At 35.9% G+C, this 21,232-nt stretch overlaps 1 protein-coding gene across 1 annotated transcript in view; it reads right to left on the reverse strand.

Annotated features, from left to right (window-relative positions):
- Positions 1-1,709: 1,709 nt before the first annotated feature.
- The window catches only part of GSTCD (glutathione S-transferase C-terminal domain containing), a 46,823-nt gene continuing 27,300 nt past the window's right edge, over positions 1,710-21,232 (reverse strand). The window contains exons 6-12 of the mRNA XM_021531472.2: positions 16,957-17,072; positions 16,677-16,721; positions 16,164-16,292; positions 13,632-13,765; positions 11,526-11,556; positions 7,593-7,662; positions 1,710-5,277 (exon numbers count right to left, since the gene is read on the reverse strand). Coding sequence (XP_021387147.2) covers positions 5,141-5,277; positions 7,593-7,662; positions 11,526-11,556; positions 13,632-13,765; positions 16,164-16,292; positions 16,677-16,721; positions 16,957-17,072 — 662 coding nt within the window. The 3' untranslated portion in view covers positions 1,710-5,140. The remainder of the gene's footprint in view (positions 5,278-7,592; positions 7,663-11,525; positions 11,557-13,631; positions 13,766-16,163; positions 16,293-16,676; positions 16,722-16,956; positions 17,073-21,232) is intronic.

A 21,232-nucleotide genomic window follows, 5' to 3' on the forward strand; every position in this document is an offset into this window, starting at 1 on the left:
GCCTACAGATCAATGATAGAATCAGCTGTTTGGGGATTTTTCCCTTTGTGGGGTATGCGCCATATACTCTTCAGAGGAATTTGCACAGGAGTCATTCTTTTGCTATCTGTAGTCTGGAAAACATATCCCTGCCTTTCTTCATGTGGCTTTGTTAAAAACTGCCCTCTTCAACACAGCAGGGCTGGGTCATTTGTGGTAATACTTTTTGCATACATTCAGCTTTCTACCTCCACAGAGGTCTTAAATTAAATCGAAAGTATAAGGAGGAGGAATCCTGACACTGAAAATGTCAGTGAGGTTCCTGCATCACTGGGGCAAGCAGGTGTGAATGTGTGTACCTGTGCATCCTCTGGGAGAATCAAATTAACGCATCTCACACTCTATTTTCCTGAACTGCACCGGGTGATCTGATAATATTGTAGCTGGCAGAGGTGTGGGTCAGAAGAGGAGAGAAAGATCTTTGTTTTGCACTTGGAAACAAACTTATCCATAAAACTGCAGCTTTCTAAGACTTGCTGTGGATTGCAGAAATAAGGTGACACCTAGATCCAGAAATGTTCATTTAAAAATATTCCAGACTTTTTCCCCACCCATTAAATGAGGACACCTAACGCATTGCTTTACTGTGCCAGTTTTGGAACACTGTCATTAGCATTCAGCTGCAGTGCAAAAGACAATGCACTAACCTGAGCTGAGCTTCAGTCATTAAGCACATATTTCTATTTCCTATAGCTGTGTCTGACATAAAATATTAGTTATTTTGCCCCTGTATGTTGGAAGCAGCAGTAATTAGTGCATAGACAGCATACCCGGTAAAGCAAAACAAGGAAAATGTAGGGGCTAAAATTAGCATAGCAAGAATTTCAGGTATTTAAGGTTGGGAAGCAACCTTAACTGTTATGGGTCAAATAATCTCACAGCTTTCATAGGTCTCTTTCCAAAAGAGCACACGAATATTAGAGCCTGTGTTTTCCAAGAGAAAATGAGTGACATTATTCCCACATTACCAAGGGGGAAAAACAAGGGTGAAAGAGCTTCACATAGCCAAGGCATGGCACATTCCTGTGCTGGGGACAGGGACAGCAGCCATCCAAGGCTCACTCCTGTTTTGCTCTGTAGGTTTCATGCCCAGGAAAACACATTTCAGGCCTGAAGTCTGGCAAGTGAGACAGAAAATGGGGAAAATTGTAACAGCTGATCATCTTTTTAGAGGCTAATAGTGGGATAATGTTAACTCCTCTCCTTGCATTGTTTAAATTGATCTAAGTGATTTATTATAAAAATATCCTCAGCACCTTTATCTATTTTGAAAATTCAAGTATTTTCTTAAATTCACTATGAGAAGACTGCAGAGAAGGGTACTTCTTTACTCATGTAATTTCTGATTAAATGAAAGCTACAAGAAAAGAAAATTAAGTTGCTTTCAGTTTTACTCTTTGTATAGAATCTTAATATATTATTGACTTAGAAAATTGAATTTTTGTTTAATGATAGTTGTAGTAAGCTGAAACTTGCTAAGCACAAGCTACTGAACTGAAACCTTGATGGCCAGGTAGTTTAAGTGCAGGTCTGAGCATGGAAAGTTCAGAGGTTTTCTTCATTTTATTAGAGGCATGTGAGTAACACTAGACATATAGACAGATAAATGCATGATATCTAGGTTTCAATTTTGTATAAAAAAACGGTAATAAAACCACAGGAACTTAGACTGAGATTGTACACAAGGAATTTATTATGACAGGCAAATGGTCCAAGGCAAAAGCACTGAAAGTAGTACTTGATCATGCTTAAAGGAAAATGTGCTTTTCCTTCTGCTGACAGCTATGCACCAAGACCAAAATTAATATTAATGCTTAAACTCTTCAGTTACTTTTTGCTAATAAATGCTTTCCTGGATCAATACTTTCTAAAAATTATATATATATATATATATATATATATATATATATATATATATACACACACTGAAAGGGTTAATTACTAACTCTATACCAAAATTTTAAAAGAAAATTGCCTCAGTTTATGGTGTTGAGCCATACTAACATCTGTTTAAACCTATTATTAAATCAGCTGAGTGACATTTCATTTCAGGTTACTTAAACTTACTTGACCATAAATGGTTTCTTTAAATGCTGTTTTCAATGAGAATACCTGACATTGCATGTCACCTAGGAATACAGCTTTTAGAGAGTCATTTCTGCTTACTGTCATTGCATCCACCAAGTAGCTAAAAGTCTAGCAAAAATAAGAAACAGAAGACAGTGGTCTAAAATTTATTGCCATCTTGTAATTAAATAATTTTATTTGTGTCTTTTGAAGGATTATCTTTGAGTAATTTTGACCACTCGTAGTTTTCATTAATAGCAAAAATTAAAAGATGGCTTTATCAGAATAATAGCAACATTTAACCTTTTTTCGTTTAGATCAAGCCACATAAAAATTAGGGGGCACAATGAACCTACTAGGAATGTCCCTTGTTAATTACTACCCCTGCCTAAATATGGCAATAAGATCTATTGAAATACGGCTGAAGAAGCAGATAGATAACACAATAAAGAGAAAAATGAAAACCCAAAAATAAGGATACATGTCCACACAGATAACTAACTTTTAACAAGGCTTGGTCATCTGTTTCCTGTTATAAGGTTACTTTTTCCAACATTACAGGCTACAAGGGAAACATAAAAGAAGACTGTCAATGGGAAATCATGACTATGCTAGGACAGCATTTTGCTCACCCTATAGTGGTCCCAATGGGCCAGACAAATGAAAAACACAAATAATATTTAGATACGTACCTTGGACATCAAGATAACTCCTTGCATAACTAGCTGCCAGAACATCAGTCTGGCAGGACCACACTGTCTAGTCACCTTGTTTAGGCAATTTTAGGCTCTATTAATTCCATACCATTTATGTATACAGAAACATAGGGTAAAGTAACATACCTAAAAATTAATTGAGTTCATCTTTCTAGAGAAAAGTACATGCCACAATTTATCAATTTAATCTGTGATGAATTAGGTATTATCTCTTGCTGCAAATCTTGGGTTTTTATGGGTTTTTTTTCATCTGCTTCTCTTCAATTTTCAATAAGCATCAGTTCATCTGAAGTATAGCTCAGGCTTCAGTATTCATAGTAAGATAACTCCATCCTTGGACATGAGAAAGATTTTATTCTCCTGAGAGGAAACCAGAGCCCATTGATGCCAATAGCAACAAGCTTACACCAGTATCACCTCTCTTTAAGAAATCCTGTTTTGCCTGTTAAAAAAAAAAAATTATCTTTTATTCAGTAGCACACGTGTTTCCTATTGCACATCCCAAATGTATTATCTCTTTTCAGGTAGATCAAAAAACTATTACAGACTATTGATACAGATACTGTAAAAAATGTGAAGCATATAAGAGCACAGAATTCTGCTCTGCCGAAAGCTCAGTATTATTGCGTAGTATCAAACCATGCCAAATATTCAACAGCACCATAATAAAAACATTGATATTGCTACCCACTGCCTGGAGCAGAGAAGTGTGAAAACCCTTACTGTAAACAGCATCACAGTTTCCAACAGGTTCCTCACCTTGACAAGTTCTTCCTTCAGACAAGAAGGTCATAAAGAGAAATCTGCTCACTCCAGAAAAGTAATTTAACATGACTAATGTTCCGATTGACATACCACTAATTTAGAAACTAAATTCCCATTGGGCAAGTATTGCAGAAGACTCTGGAGACAACTGGTTTTGCCATGTATTTTGCATTTGCCATATATTCTTCAAAACTCAAGTTCCTCCTGTAACCACAAATAGTTGCAGAAAAAGTATTTTATCATTATCTATGGAAGAACTCAGGCTAAAGGTAGGAATTCACTCCTACTTGCTCACTTTTATGCTTTTTAAATAAGTGGGTAGCATTCCATGTGTTCACATTTTAAAAACCCCAAGTATTTAGATATTTTAGATATCTAAGTTTCATGAATATTTAAATATTTTTGATCCTTTTTTTCCTCCAATACTTATTCTTTGTAATTCAGTTAGTCATTTCTTGAAGCCATGTTCACAGTTTTCAAATTTCAGATTATTTAAATTGAAACATGGCAGAATTCACAGATGTGCAAAACACCTAAACATGTAAAAATCTCATTAGGAGCTACCTTCCATTGTGTTATTGTCAACAGGTGATTTAAAATGGAACACAGGAGAATGCTTATTTTCATTTTAGAGCAGCTTAACCACGATGAGCTTTTCAAATGGTTCCACACTGCAATTTTTGTCAAATTTTAAACTGAATATACAATTAATAAGATGATGTATGTAGACACATGAACTGCTCTTAAATATTTCTTCTGGACAGCAAGTTTATTATGAATAGGAATGAACACACTTCTATTGCCAATGCAACAGTGAAAGATCCATTTACTAACACCATGTCTAGCTCCCACTTTCTGGTCAATGGATAATGAAGAGTTTGGTTTCTTTAAACCAAATGTCAAATGCTTGGTTACAGAATCCTTGCATAATATTTAAAGGTAATTCTGAACTCTTTAAAAATTATTGGAAAAGTATAATACATTTTTAATAAGCAGATTGAGGCCCAAAGTATTCTGATGAACTTTTATTAAAAATAATCTTCCTACAGTAGTATGGAATTCTTTAGCAAAGACAGGCCACCACGTGTTGCACAGCCATCTTCAGTAACACAGTAAATTTGATCTTCTCTGTTCCTCTGGTGATCAGCACTGCTGGCTGACAACTGCTCTGCTTATGAGCACAAATGCTGTTTTGACCATGAGTGCAATTTCCAAGCAGCCAAGACACAGCTTTACTGAAAAGGAAATCACCTTTCCTTCAACAAAGCCAGTTTTTTGTAAAGTTTTACAGATGGATATAATTCCATGCACAGTCATTAGATCCAGAAAGTTCTCAGTATGAGAACCGAAAGTTGCTTAATGACACATTACAAGTTGATTTGTGATGCTCTGCATGCAGTTTGCTTTTTAGGACTTTGGGGGCTGCTTCCCTTTCCAAAGACAATGTGTTCAAGATGTGGGATGTCTGCTTCCCAGCTCTGCCTCTATCTGCTGGATGTCATTATGCACTGAAGATTTATGTTCAGCTTCAAATTGAATGCAAGTTTCACACTCTAAGCAGGGATGCCCACAAACATATTGTTCTTTGGAGAGCAGCTCTCTGGCTCCATAGATATAACTTGGACAGAGTAGTTATGTTCTTCTGCAGCCCATGCCCGATCCAGATCGACAAGTCCCATACACTGCTTTCCTAAAATGAGAGCAAGGGAGAGCACAGAAACTCAAAATGTAGAAACAATATCAGAAACATGCACGTAAATATTCAATGTTAGGAAAACACATCAGTAATCCATCTAAAAAATAAGTTCCAAATATACTTTAAAAAACATCTTAATCTGGTTTATGTTCCAAATCACATCTGTGACTTCTAACCCTCATTTAGCAAAGACCTTGAAGAGATTATTAACTCTTTATATATAAAGAAAGGCACAACTATTTAAAACTATTCTCAAAACTTAGAGAAAAAAGCATGCTTTAGTGTAAATGGGATGAAGAAAAATGCCTAGGTTACCCCTTAGCCCTCTCAATTGCCAGACTTCTACTCCCTTTATAACCGCAGCTGTTTCCCTCCTGTACTTTCACCTAAAATCTGAAAATCTCTGGTTATTGAACATAAACAATAGACTAAAATACCAAAAAGTGATCTAGTGTAACTGATATGAGACATATTACTATAACTACTTATAAAGAAACATACTAAATTGGTAATGCAAAATACGCTTATTTTAGATTACTATAACTACTTATAAAGAAACATACTAAATTGGTAATGCAAAATACGCTTATTTTAGATTTACCTGCAGAAAAAAAACAGGAAGGATAGAGGGTTTTTTTCTGCTTAGAAGTTTTTTATTATGATACAGCCATGACAAGATGATGGGACCATTTGTCTTTACTTATCTACTCATTATAATTGATTATTATGTTCTGAAAAACAGAATTGACTTGTCAGATTGTATTTTCAGCAGCTTGAAACTCTATTGCCAGGAAAATTTAATGCTACTTTGAAATGTTTTATCATTAGTAGTTACAGTCTCAAGTCAACAGGGCACAATCCTGCTTCAGTCTCAGACAGAATAATCCTGCCTCTTCCCTTGTTTCTGACAGAATTCTATAGTTAAATGTATTTGGAGCCTGAGGTGAAGAGACAGAAGCACATCCTGTTTGCCTTTGGAATCGGAGTCTGGCATTCCAAACTTCTACTACTACTACAAACTACTACTTCCCTGAATATATAAAGAGCTTTTGTGCCTGTATCATTACCAGACCTGTTATGCACCCTGGTCAGGTGCCTCTAGAAGTTTTGGGCAGGTGGCACCAACACACCCTGCAGTATCCTTGTATTTCAGAGCAGCTGGTACACATCACAACTGAATGCAGGGCTGAGTCCAGACTACTCTGTCTGTCCACAGTGAGCCCACGGCCAGAACTATCTTCTCCTTCTCAGCTGCATTCCTTAGTTACAAAAGAATTTCACTACTTTGAACTCACTATTATGACACTTGGACTCAGTTCTGTTGGTAGCTTGAGATTTGAGAGAGGTAGTAATTGGGTTGGAGACAATTTAAAGATACAATAGTAAGAGAGGGCCTGAAAAATATCTTTCCAACTCAGTCCTGTATGGATTTGTATGTTGTAGGGAGAAATATATAACCAACCAGACAGAAGTCTGCAAATTACATTTTGTAGCCCTATCCTCCCACATTTGTGGTTTCATAGAAAACCACCTTCTGTGGTTGGTTGAACAAAATGGCCACTGACTCCAATATTATTATTATAAGTGTACATACTGTCAGGGCAAAACACTTTGAAGTTGCATTTGTGAAAAAAAACCCTGAAGTTTCAGACACTGAGAACAGACAAAAGTTACAATCTCTCAAAAAAAATTTTTGGGTCCTCTTTCAATTTTCAGTCCACAGCATGGGGTCCAACACTAGTAAGTGAATTTTAAAATTTGTTTTTCAAATATTGTGATGATGACAAAAGAAACTGACAAATTTACTATCAGCTTTTATACAAGATCTCTGTTATTTTCTTTTTGTGCAGCAAGTATAAGAAATACTTTCACTCAAATTCAAGTGAAATACTTTCACTCAATTCAAATTAAGCTTCTTAAAAATTTTATGCTTATTAGCTAGTACTGCTTTAATATACTTTGTAATCTTCTCAGCCAAAAAAGCAGACTTATTTCTAAGCAGACTTTGAGTTCCTACCCCCTTCTGTCTTTTCTGACCTGGAAGCTAGTTTACAGCTTCCATCAAAATAATAATACCAGACAGTAAAATGTGAACTGTCACTTTAATATTGATGATTCTGGAAGAAGAAATCGTTTCTATAGCAAGAAGGGAACAGCAAGATATGAAATGTGACAAAACTTAAAATTTTCAACTGTTATCTGAAGACATCTACTTAATGTCCTATTCATAAATGTCCTATTTCTTCCTTTATGCATCAAGGTAAAACCATTACTGGGATGGTTTATACCACAGCTGCAGAAATTCATACCAATTAGCCTGCGTTCAGGTGGAAGCTGAACAGCTGTCTGATCTGCAAATCTGCAAAGGATCATGTGCTCCTATAAAAAAGACAAAAAAAAAAAAGGAGATTCATCAAGAAAAATCAGATTAAATACTTACGTATACCAGAAATGCTATCACATTGAAGACAGTATTTCTAAACAAATTCACTTGTATGGAAATCCCAATTTTTATACTGCAAACATGTGTGTAAGTCAAGAGTTTGTAATCACTGTCTCATTTCTCCTCATAAGTATTTGTTTCTTGCTAAACTTCCTAATTCTTTGCAGTAGTTGAATGGGATGCAATGTATACAAGACAGCATTCTTCAAAGACATCCTGCAGACTAATTTTGCCTTCAATAACTGATGAGCAACACAGCCATCTTTTAGCAGAGTTATAATAGGGCAGCCTCCCTGCATCAATAAGCAGCAGAGACAAAATTCTTTAACAGTTGATTTGAACATTTCTCCAAAGCAGTGATTTTGAATGCCAGGATAGGCTGGTGGGTCAAACTTCCTCTGCCCTGCCAAATCCAATCAGATCCTGAAGGCAAAAAATACCTGGCTGTGAATAGGAAAGTTTCCTCCAACAAAAGGAGCACAATTTACTTTCAAACTACCCCTGTTCCATTAAAATTTTCTGCAGACACTTCAATAGAAGAATTTCTCCCTGCCCACTCAGCCAGGGTGCAGGGGAGGGTGCAGCAGCAGAGCCCCATCCTCACTTGCCTCCAAAGCCCACCACTCATGCCAGCACAATGGCTCCTCAAAGACCAGCCAAGCCAAGGAAGGCCGGTTGGCCAGGTGGTGAGAGCAAGAGCCTTGCAGGTGTGGCAGTGGAATTGCTGCTCTGATGACAGCTGTGCTTTGTGGGACAGCTGCAATACTCAGTACAGAGCAGAGTAAATCAGTACCATTTTAGAATCACACAACGTTCCCAAGTCTCCCACAATGTTATGGGGAGGAAACAGAAATGGGCAACAACAAAGTGCTCTCCTAAGCAAAGTTTCCAGAGCTACAGCTCTGAAACAAGGACATGTGTCTTGCATTAAAAAAAAATAAAATTTTATTCTTGCCTGACATAAAATTATGATTTTAAAGATTCTGTTCTTGTAACAGGTGGAGAGAGTAACTTCGCCTAAGGATACTTCAGGTTCTTCCAGTATCCTGAAGTAAGGATACTTACTCCAGCTTTTTTTAGAGGGCCATGAACATCCAAACCTTCACTCCACAAAAAACCTTCATATTAAATCAAGATGGCAATTCCCCCAGTACACTCCACTCCATTCATAAATAGACACCTGACCACAAAAAAAATTTCCCGTATATTATAAAATGAAATATTATATACTTGATACAGAAATATCATTCATTTAAATATATTTATAATATCTTGATGCAAGGGTATTTGTTCCCTAGTACAGTGCATTGACATGAAGGTTTCCAGCTCACAGCTTCATAAAAAAATTCGGAAGCAAAATAAGAACATGCCATAACACATTTAGGGCTTTAAACATGTTACACCCAGTCAGTTCAGTTCAAATGTGGCTACTCCTGTAGTACAACAGAGGTGAAAATGTTAAACCCAGATGTGACCACTGAAGAACAGAGAAGAATGGGTGCCATGGACTATGCGGCCACTGTTAGGAGAGAAGCAGCAGTGACAGGCAGCTTGGGGAGAAAAAGAAGGATTTATAGGAGAGGGAGAAGACCCATGTTAGCACACAACTCCTCACCAGTCTTCAGGCACCTGATAAAACTTGGCTCTTTGCAACAGTAAGTTCCCAGCTCTTTGGACCAGACCAGAGCCAAGGTAAGTCTTGCCACTTAACCTGAAAATCTGGACTGACTCCAATCCTTGGCTTCTTACAGTATGATCCAAAAAGATAAACTAGAATCTGTTATGACTACATTGTTTCTCCTTGACACAATGATTACATTGTCATATTCTCTGTTGGATGAAATAAAAAAAAAAAACATTTCTAAAGTAATAATTAGAAACTTCCCAAAGAGTGTGCATACAGAGTTAACTTGTTTACTAGAACACCCATCTGTTCAATTCCTATTAAATTTCCAAAGCTGTATTTGCAAATTTATACAGTTCTGCTTTACAATTCTCCTTGTGTCTTGACCAAGTCTCAAAATGTACTATAGTAAAAATCTACAGCTACATAACCTTATTCCTTGCAACTATAAACAGATGAATTACAGCATAATGTTATCATCAAAAAAATTTTGGAAATGCCAGACTTCTGGATGTCTTTTTAGATCTCACTAAAATGAAAGATAAGAGAAATTAATTTAAAATGGGAAGCGGAGTGGGTGACACAGACAATGTCTGGCTAACACATGGCAACTGTGGCTGCTAGCCAATAACCTGTAAGAATTTATTAATATGAAATATAAAAAACACATATAGCTAGCTGCATAACAGAAGTTATTTATAACTAGGATTATTTGAGGCACCAACCAGCCTAGACCAATTGTATAGACTCTCTGTTACTAAGAACAGCAATATTTTTCAGCCTTATCTTTGACTCCTGTGCCCTCCTGCAACACAAATAATAAAATTCTGAAGCTTCTGCAATATTGACAGATCCCGTGATTTAAATCTCCATGGTTTAACACATTAAGAAGAAATTCACCGAGTTGCAATGAGATTATACACACTATCCTAATCTAGGCATCCTTGACTCTATAATTGATACCACCTCTCTCTGTATTGTCAGCAGGTTTAATAATGCTAGTGAATAATTTTTTTCTGAACTGAAACCTGAGTTCTTTGAGATTATGTCACAGAGATGCTGAAAGGAACATTAATCATGGGAAAAAATAATGGCAGCTCCAAATCCATCATCTGGCTTTTGGCATCTCAATCTTTGGGCATTTATTACCTGATAACTGAACTTCCCTTACAAGACGGCTGGAGATTTTCTGAGTTTTTAAAACTCCCTCTAATTTAGGGATTAAAAAAGGATAATCTCTATTTTCCTGCCACATACATTATCCTTGCCCTGCTCACTGTTTCCAAAAGCATTTGGATATTAGAAATACCTCCTTCATTTCCATATTTCTATTACAAAGAATTATTCTGCACTTTCAGAAATCACTTCCCTATTGTAAAAGAGTCCTGTCTAGGATTTGAGCTGTAAATTTACATAACCTTGCTTCTCTCAAAAGGAAACATGTTCTTTCCATGCCCCATTAAGTGCCTTTAACCTTCACATTTTGGGCTGCTCATCACTAACTAGTTTAAACTCTCAAGACAAAACTTAACAGACCAGTACCAGTTTTCTGCTGCCCACCTCTCTGCTCTTGTCCTTTTTGACTCTCCTGTCATCCTTCAATCTGTCAGATCTGTATTCTTCACTGATAATTTCTCCTGAGTTCCTCTCAGATTATCTTCACAGACCCCAGCTGCTCAGGGTCAAAACACACTTTAATATTTTAAAAATAATTTCGAACAACATATTTAAAACTGTATAAAATATAAATACTGTATTAAATTCTCGCTGATCTGTTTAAGATCTTCCCATTTACTATATCCAATGTTTTAGACATAAATTAGAGGGAGGACTCTAATGTTAATTACAACAGTTGTATTTAACACCTAAACAAATTGGTATCCTGTAATTTTTAGCTGATACACATTTAAGTACCTTAGGAATGGCTCACTTATACATTATGACAAAAAAGGGTTTTTTTTGGTGGAGAAACAATTTAATTTTATTGAGGAAAAAAGCCTTTAAAATGGACAGTGAAGAGAAAACACAATGGTACCTGCATAGATAATGAACATTTCACTAACACATGCCCCTCCTTACAATTAGAAGATAACCACGTATATTTCATTTGATAAGAAGACCCACTGAAATGCAGGAGACTGCACATAAACATCTTCCCTCTGTCCTTTTACATACCTTGTAAGACAAAATTTCTTTGAACTGATGACTGAAAAAAAAATAATAGATCAATTATTGGAATTGTGAAAATGTGAAAACAGCAAAGGTGGAAAACAGAAGCAATCATTATATACTTGAACACATTTAAAAAAACCCAGCAACATCTGTTTAGAAAGGCTTTAAAAAATACCAAAACCCATTACAGTTCCAGTTTTCCTAGTATTAATAAAATTTTGCTCTTTAAATTATTAAAAATTCTAACAGATACTTACTGTGGTTTTCTTATTGTCGCACAAACACTTTACATATATTTAATAATACACACATTTTGTTTGTGTCACAAAGCTAAAGGGTCTCAACAATGGAATTGAGTACAGAACACAGCCATTATGGGATACAGCCAGGCTATCATGTTTTATGGTCATATAACATAAGGAAAAAAAGAAAAAGCAAATCCTAAAATGTAGCTCAAGACCAGGTTGATAGTTTCATAGACTTATGAGGTTAGATTGAAAATTTCAGCAAACACTAACATTTTTTTAGCATCCACAGCAACAAAGGTTTTCTAAGTGATAACTTCCAGTCTTGTGGTCTAAAAATGTAGCTGGTGAAAAGTTAAACATTAACCAGCCAATTTTAAAACAAATCTACTGAGAAAAATGATATGCCTGTTAATTTTAGAAGGCCTGGAATTTTATTGCCTCTTCTTTAGAAGACTTATTTGTTTTATTGTGTCACAAGAGAAAACAAAAGAGACAGTAGTATCAAATTGACTAAGGAAAAACAGTTATAAGTTACAAAGTTATAAGTTATAAAGGATTGCTTTCTAGTGCCAGAACACTTTAATATTATAGAAAAGTATGAGAAATACTTCACATGAATGCATAATATCTCTTTAGATTTGTTGATACCTTTTTAAACTGCATGTTTCAGTTTCTTATTTTAGCAAATATATACTTAAGTCATTGATGTAATTCCTGGTAGAATTAAATCTAATTAATCTTGGACATCCAACATGCAAAGTTCAGTTTTATGAACACAAAAAAAAAAAAAAACAAAGCCAAGCAAAACACAACCCTTTTCCTCCACCTAGTTCTGACTCAGAAGGCTGTTTAACCGCTTATCTTCTGCAACTTTATGCTTATCTTTTACATTTTATTTGTATCAAAGGCATTAAAATTCTTAAGGATGAGATATATTAGTATCTCCCACAAGGCAGATTTGAAGACAAAATATGTACACAATCCATTGAAAAAGTATTAAAAATATGAACTAAAACACAGGAGAGCTTATCTGCTTGGGAATAAATCAAAGGAGTCCTACAAGCAGTAAACTGTGGTATAAAGCAGACCCATTTCTTTAAACTGACTGCTTACATCTTCCTCCAACATTAAAATGTCAATTCACCTTCTTAGAGTAATTTCCATGAGTTTTCTATGAACTTTGTGATTAAGGCAGAAGGTCTGCATATAAGATACTGTTTCTACTATGTATTTCTCATACTTTTCTATAATATCAAGTCTGTGGCAGCACATCTCTCTCTCTCAGGATTTTTCATAGAGGTTCATAGAGAGATAGAAAGAGAAAACAATTTCTATTTCTGCTCCTTGTTTTTCTCACGTGGAATATGCTTGGAGAATTGTTTACCTGGAGTGAGTGCTTGATTGGATTCTGGTGAGGATTTGCACCTGATGGCAAATCCAATCCACCTTTGTCTGGACTCGAGAGAGAGGGTCACGAGTCGTGTGAGAGATATAGTTAGAACAAGTAGGTTTGTAGTTTTTAGTATCTTCCTTTATATAGTATATTAATGTATTTTAGCATAATTATAATAAAGAAATCATTCAGCCTTCTGAATTGAGTCAAACATCATAATCTCTTCCCACTGGGTTTGCCTGCATTTACAACAAAACTTGTGAAACATGAATAGATAAATCCAGGAATTACCAATCTGCCTGTGAGGCTGGGTCGACAAGCAGGAGGAAACAGTTTTCTTGTAAGTGTGAATCAGTTTAGCCTAGTCACTCTCATTGACCCTCAAATTATTAATTCTAGACTCTTCTCGGATTTTATTCCCTCACTTAAATTGATATTTTAGGGTTTATCTTGCAAGCTTTAGTTTACCTTCGAGGATATTTGAACTTGACAGTATTTTGAATGAAGCCGTAGCAGCAGGGGGAGATGACAAAGGCTGCCCGCGCCCTGAGGCAGTGCTCCATCACCATGTCTGTGGCCACCCCGCAGGCGTGCAGGGCCACCTACAAAACAACCAAGCAAACAAGAAAACTCATCAATAGAACATTCTAAGCACAATCCAGCATTTTTTGGTTGGCGGAGTTAATTAAATACACGAAGTTTTTGCAACTAAAGCTGATACACCAAAGGCCTGGTCCTCAATTCTCCAGTTTTTCATTCCCCTCCTTTATATCTATGTTGAGGAAAATTTATTTCATGAACAAAGAATAAACACTGAAGAAGGGTCACTCACCAAAAGCACTCAGAAGGCAGGTGCACTTCATTGTGATATCAAATAAACTAAAAACAAATCTCCAGAAAAATACTAGTTGTGGAACACATAATAACAGAAAAACTATGTGGCGATTTGTCAAAAGTTTTCAAGCAAAAAGAACTTAGAAATACAAAGAACTATGTCAAAACTGGATTTCAACTAAGCAGTAAGAGAAGAAACAGGTATACCTGAAGGTCACATCTAAAGAAAAAATTATGCATAAATTTAGATAATTTGATTTTCAAGTACTGAGTAAAACCTATAGGAAACAAACACTGGAGCTGGGGGAGGCATCAAATACAATTTACCTTCCTTTAATTTTTTTTCCCTCTCCTTATTCTTTTATTTCTTTTTCTTAGTGAGGGGCTCTTCAACTAAAATAACATTTGATCACAACTACCTGTGAGCACTGACGTGTCTGGGCAAAACACAGGCTCCACCCAAATTCTTTTTGCTCTCTTATAGAAAAGCAAATGACTGCAGTACTCAATATACCGCAGGGGAAGGCAGGCAGCTCTCTCCTATCTATACCTGGGATGCCAAATGCACCACTGGAATGGGGCATTACCTTCTCTGCCTCCTCCCAAAAAGTAGGCCTGGTGCATACTTAAACTAAGGATATTTTTGAGGCACATTGCTGATCTTATGCAGCAGTGTGGATTTATAAAACTACATTGTTTGCTTTGCTTTTTGTTCACTATACGTTTAGAGAAGAGGTTTAAGACTGCAGAGCTCAGATTTCAGGGTTCAAAGCTTGTTTTTCAAGGTAGAGCAATTGGGAAGCTAAAAATTTTGCTCTCAGATATAGATTAAAACAAAGTCTTTTTTGTTTCCAGTCTGCTTGCTGTAAGCTCAGCTGAGGAGACCATTAATCATCAAATGAACTGTAATTGCACACAGATGGAAACAAATACTCTTGTCTCAGGCAGAACACTAAAAAATTAACATGAAAATAATTGCACAATGAAATTTTCTGCTCATATGAACTTAACAACAAAAATAAACTAGTTTAACATCAGAAATAGATTCTTAATATCACAGCTATCTGATTATCATGGAATGCAATTATAGTTACTTCCTCATCTATCCAAGTGGAAAACGAAGCTCCCTGCTTTGCTTGCAGAAAAAGAGACCTTAAAACAGCAGCAGATAAATCAGTAGCTTTGCTGAGCCTGTATGACCTGTTACTCCAAATGATTTCTTCTTTGGCTTTCTGAAAACCCATTTAGTTAAGAAAAAATCCCAAATAAAATTAAAGACAAAGCTTTCTCTGTATACCCTATATATTGAACTCACTATCTAAAACAAAATAAAATATGAAGACTAATGCAGATATTTGGTAATGAAGGGCTGGAAAAGAATTTCCAAGTGGACTCTTCTGACATATACTTCAGTATCTCCCTTGTCACAAACTTGAAAGAGAGAATATAATACTTTTTTTATTAAATAAAAACTCCACAGGGTTAACATTGTATTAACCTTTAAAATGGGCCCCCAGAAATCAAGACAGGAATTCCAATGACCACAAAATTGGAGACTCACTTCATAAAACAATTATTAAGCATTTCACACACACAACTAAGGGTATTATGAATGAAATCCTGTATTTTGAAATAGCTCTCTAGTTCACCCACTGAGATTTACTGACAGTGTAGTACAGAAAATAAAGCTAGAGAATTGGAAATCTACACTTGGAAGGATTGGGCTAAAATCATTTATTCTCTCCTCTTTCTCCTACACTAAATTTCTTTTCTTTCTTAAATAAACCAACCAAACAGTTAAACAGCACTGTTCATGTACCATACACCTTCAGCATTATCTATCCCCAGGTACAGACAAAACAGGCTTTTAGATGGATGATTTAAAGAACAGTCAGTCTTGCATGGAAAGCTTGCACCTTGCCATGGAGGTTCATATTCTATTAACAGCAGGAGAAAATAGATGACAGGAATATTTACAGAACTACAAAACACTATTTATGCCTTACTCTTCACTAGAGCTGAAAAATTCTAGACAGGACATTAATCTCATTTACTTTCACAGTCTGTAAGGACATACAGAATTTTATTCCCTCATGTATATCAGTTGTTTTAGGAATAATTAATCAGACACTGAAGTTTGGAAGTAGAAAAGTTATCACCACTTACCCCAATGTTAAAAGATCCATTAAAGTAGTCCAAATTTGCTTGAATGAACCAAATGTTGTTTAAACCTAGTTCATCACTTCTGTCTTTAGCACGGATCAGAGACAACTCCTTATTTTCTATGAGTATCACCTAGATTCCAAACATAGGAGAAAGTAAGGCAAAATAATACTGAGAAATCAAAGTACAACATTACCAAGCAGAAAACTTTGTAGTTTGTTGAGAAAACCTCTGAATCACTTGTGGCAGAGTCTGAGAGCTACAAAATGATTAGCTGGAAACCCAGGAACAATCAAAGGTATTTAATACTTGCCAATATTAATAAGCTTGAAAATATTTCCTATTTTCCTATAACTTTTGTCTTCTCTGGAAAGCACCACACACATTTGGAGACTATGCTAAAAAATGTGCATGTTTCAAACCTAAGTCCTCTGCTGAGACAACTGCGACTTCTATGTGTTCACTCTACGTACACATTTAAGATAGTTACCAGAAATCTTTTTATTGAGGATTTACCTGACATGATGGCATCATATAAGCAAGAACAATTCCAACATGGCCCTGTGAAAACACAAACAAACAACAAAATCTGAGTCACTTTTCAACACTGAAAAGGGAACACTCCTTGTTGTACACTCATTATGTGATGAGCATTCCCATACCAATGAGAGAACCTTTGAAAGCAGCTAAAATTTCAGCATTTGCACTTCTGCTTTGCTTTGTGGCAGCAACCACCCAGCACTGCAAAGACGAAAGCTGAAAGAAAATGCACCACGTAAACAAAAATATACATTACCCCTCCACTGCAAAAATCCACAATCAAATCTCCAGATTTCGCGAGCTTTGTCACTGCTGCTACCAAATTATTCAGCTGCTGCTGCTTCCTGAGAGCCCGGTCTCTAGACATCTTTCCTGAGGATGACAGAGAAAATGCCTAAGTAGTGATCAGTTCTCAAAACTGACAATATTATATGGGTAACTGCAAAGCACTGCAAATACCATTTATAGCTGAGATTAAAAATGACTGGAACACTTGCACATCTTAATCCACTTCAAGCTAAATTCATATATAACATATTTAATATTTGGTAGAACCGTCTCCAAAATGAACTTTCTAGTTGTTGCTGATAACATATCCTTAGGAACAAACTCATATAAACTTAATGTAAAGCAATCAAACTCCTGTAAGCTCTGGCCTAATTCTCCAATCCTGTAATTCATGCCCAGAGACAGAATTCAAACATATTCACAATAAAGTTGACAAAATAAATCCTCATTTGCTGTATATACACTATCCTTTAGCATTTTGGTTTTAAAACTTTTACTCTTTCTACTATCAATTTTTACTTTTCATACTAACCAGCCCTATTTATTTAAATTACTGCATGTGCAAGAAGACACTTCTCAAAGTGATTATTTCTACATAGCAAAGACTGGCTTTCCATCACATCTGTAAAAACCAGAACTGGAAAAACTATTAATTTCTTTCAAATGTGCTTACAAAAGTCCAACAGAGTTTCTTCGGATATAGCGAATTTGTTGAGTCAGCACTCATGGATTTGTAAGGCTGTGTTTTGTCTCAGTGGGGCTGAGTGCTGACAGACCTATTAAAGACTCCTTTTGCTTGTTCAGAAAGCAGAGTTTGACACAGATATCGACAGCTTATCTTCACAATAAGAAAAAAGTACTGCAATGACTCTTTAGTATTAAGTACAACTCCTGAACACGTCATCAAATTTTCATACTGTGCAAAATCAGCAAATAGATTCTAGGATTCCTAAAAATTAAAAAGTAAAATAGTCACAGGTTTCATCAGCAAAAACAGATCCACTACTTAGTACTCAGTTAGTCTACTTCATGAGTATTAAATTATTAAGAAAAATAATTTTTTAAGAATTAGCCTATAATCTTCCAAAACTCTGGCAATTAACTCTTCATGGTCAGCAACTAACAAGATTCATCCTCCTTTACTGTGCAGGCAGTAAGTAGTAAATACTTCCTTGAAAGATGGATAAAATCAAGCTTGAATCAATAGGACTTTTGCCTGCTCTACCTCTGTATTTTGAGCTTGGTAGCCAGAATTACAGAAATACAGCAAGCTGTGATGTGACCTGCAGAGAATGTTAGTTAGCACGGCTAACTAGTCCTTCATTACAGCAAACAGGAAATAAATTCAACCAAAACTTCTGCATCTAAAAATATGACAGTCCACTTTGCATTTCACAAGCTGTGATAGTAAGCAATGTTAATTGCTGTCTTCAAGAACAGTAAGAAAAAAAAGTAGTTTGAAATTTAATCCTATAAGGCAAAATCTTAAAAACTTGATATTTTTATACAATACACTGAAAGGCGCCCATAAAATGATTTTCTTCCTTCATTGAGAACCCAACCAACAGATTGCCATACAGTCCCAGAAAAATTAATTTTCAATAAATGGTCACAACAAAAATATTTTATTTGGTTTCACAAATCCAACATTACTGTTAATTCAGCCATGTCAAGCAGAACGTTAAAGTTTCTGTGCATTCAAAGGTCTTGCACTTTGGCACAAATAAATATTAACTTTTCAGAAGGCAAAGCCTCCTTTATTTTTGTATTATCTTGGTCAGCATTCAAGTTCTTATAATCATTTAGTCCTCAAGTAATTTTTCCATATTTCTCAAGTTAAACTTGAAAAGTTACTAAAGTACCCTTAAAAAAAAACATAAATCACCCCATACATCACCTCTAAGAATTTAACCCTATTCAACTTCCAACTCCTACCACAGTACATCTGCACATGCAGCTACCAACACAGACATACAATACTGAGAAATCAAAGTACAACATTACCAAGTAGAAAACTTTGTAGTTTGTTGAGAAAACCTCTGAATCACTTGTGGCAGAGTCTGAGATCTACAAAATGATTAGCTGGAAACCCAGGAAGAATCAAAGGCATTTAACTGTAGTATGCAGTATGGGCATTCTCCTATTTCATACAGTAGAGTTGCATACTTCTATTGTTTCAGCAAAAGTATCTTTTTCATTTTACATAAGCCTTGGTTAACTAATTCAAATGATAACATGATTCAACTTTTAATGAAAATTCAGGGGTATTCATTGCTATACTGTTTAAGTACAGCAAAAAGGTTCAGGAACTACAAAACAACAGATAACGTTTTACTGTTATATACTAAACTGAACAAGTTTTTCTGAAACCATTGCTTTTTTAAATGGTAGTTCCTTGACCATTCATGAAATTCTAATTATTTCCTAACACCCACAATATCTTCTGCTAAACACTTTTTGATACCTGTTGGCAGGTAGAGGGTGTTATTTGCTTCTTTGTTGTGGGGGTTGCTGTATTTTTGTGTTATGGGCTGGTGTTTTTGTGTCTACACAGAGTATTAGTCACATTAATACAGTGGTTCAGTGATTCCCATACAACCACTAGAAAAAGCAGAACTCAAAAAAGATGTAAGGAATCCAGCTCAGCTGACATTTATTTACAAAGAAATACTTTTAATAGTCAAAAATAATACTGACAAACCTTATTCCAATGAAATCTGCCAAACCTTGCAATAAATACAATTAGCAAAGCCAATAACTTTACTGAGGTCCATTGGTCACCTTGGTTATTTGAGCAATGTTCTTCTTAAACTTCAGCTGCTTTTATTAAATCTGTCGGGGCCAGTACTGAAAGCTCAAGATCTGCCCTCCCCTTCTCCAACCTGGGACCACCTCCCAGCAGTCCCCTTCCCTTCCTCCCCAGCAGTTAGCTTTCAGCAGTATCTGTTCCCTACTTGTTGCATGACCACACCAGAGGAGAGAGGGGAAGAAGCATCAGGAGATGGGCCAGCCAGTCTCAGCATCATCTCCAAGGATGCCCTGGCAAAGACCTATTGGAATCAGTCTGAAATACACACTATGTCAAAAGGCAAAGAGGTGTGCAGGAGGCAAATGTGTCTCAATTCTCCTCTATCTTTTATAATTGTGGAGGGAAGACAACTTTGATCAGGCAAAAAGGATGATTATGTTTTTTTGAGCACTACTTGAATTCAATACAGCAAATGGTGTGTCTGTGGCCTGTTCACTTGGGCATAACTCAAAGCAGGGGACCCAGCAAGCATGGCTGCTGAGAGAGAAGTCAGACCACATCCTGTACTGGGACTTGAATACCTCCTCATTGATATAAATCTGTCAATTTAAAAGCAAAAAGTTGCCTTCTTATGGTTTCAGCTTTAGAAATAAAGCAGACTTTTACTCCAGAGTAGCTATAAAACAATTAACAGCACAAAATGTCTCTAACCCATTCCTCAATGCAATCTAGATTATAGAATGGCACTGGCCTTGGCTCTCCACTTGTCAGGCTCAGTAGAAAGTGTTTTCCTCATGTTCAACTCCCTTACAGTTGTCAAATAATTCAGTCTGGCTGTTTGAGTGATGCTGGACTAAAAAGAATCTGACACTGGAAGTCTGCCTCTTAGTTACAAAAAATATACTTCTTTACTATGTGTGTTAAGCCTAAGGGTCAGACTTTGAGCTCTGACCTGAATGCAGAATTCAAAGGCTGGCCTTTAAAAGAGTAGTTTTAAAAAACCTGTTGAATTTGATCATTAAAGTCTTTCTTATAATGTGGGATACCTAATCTGCTGTAATTCACAAAGAAAACATCATCAAATTATCAAAAAAGTTTCACAGCTTTTGCTTTTACATTTTCCGCTCCATCAGAGCCCCGAAAATCTAATGCAAACAACTTACACAATAGGTGAAATTTCAAAAATCATTCTCATTGAAAAGTCAATGGAAACATTTAACTCTGAACAGCATGAAACTTTAAAATAATTATTTAATCAGCACTTTCATTATGTTGAGATAACATTTCTATGTTATCCTACCTTCAGCAATGTAGAAATCTAATTCACATTTTGAAAGGCCAGGGAAAAAAATTACCAGAAAAAAACAAAACAAAACAAACAAACAAAAAACCAAAACCAAAAACAAATAAACAAACAAAAAAAAACAACAAAAAAACCACCAAAAACCAAAAAGAGAATCTCACAGAGTTACAATGTGGTATGAACACAGAGGGG

The sequence above is a fragment of the Lonchura striata genome, chromosome 4 (assembly GCF_046129695.1).
Source record: "Lonchura striata isolate bLonStr1 chromosome 4, bLonStr1.mat, whole genome shotgun sequence".
NCBI lineage: Eukaryota > Metazoa > Chordata > Aves > Passeriformes > Estrildidae > Lonchura > Lonchura striata.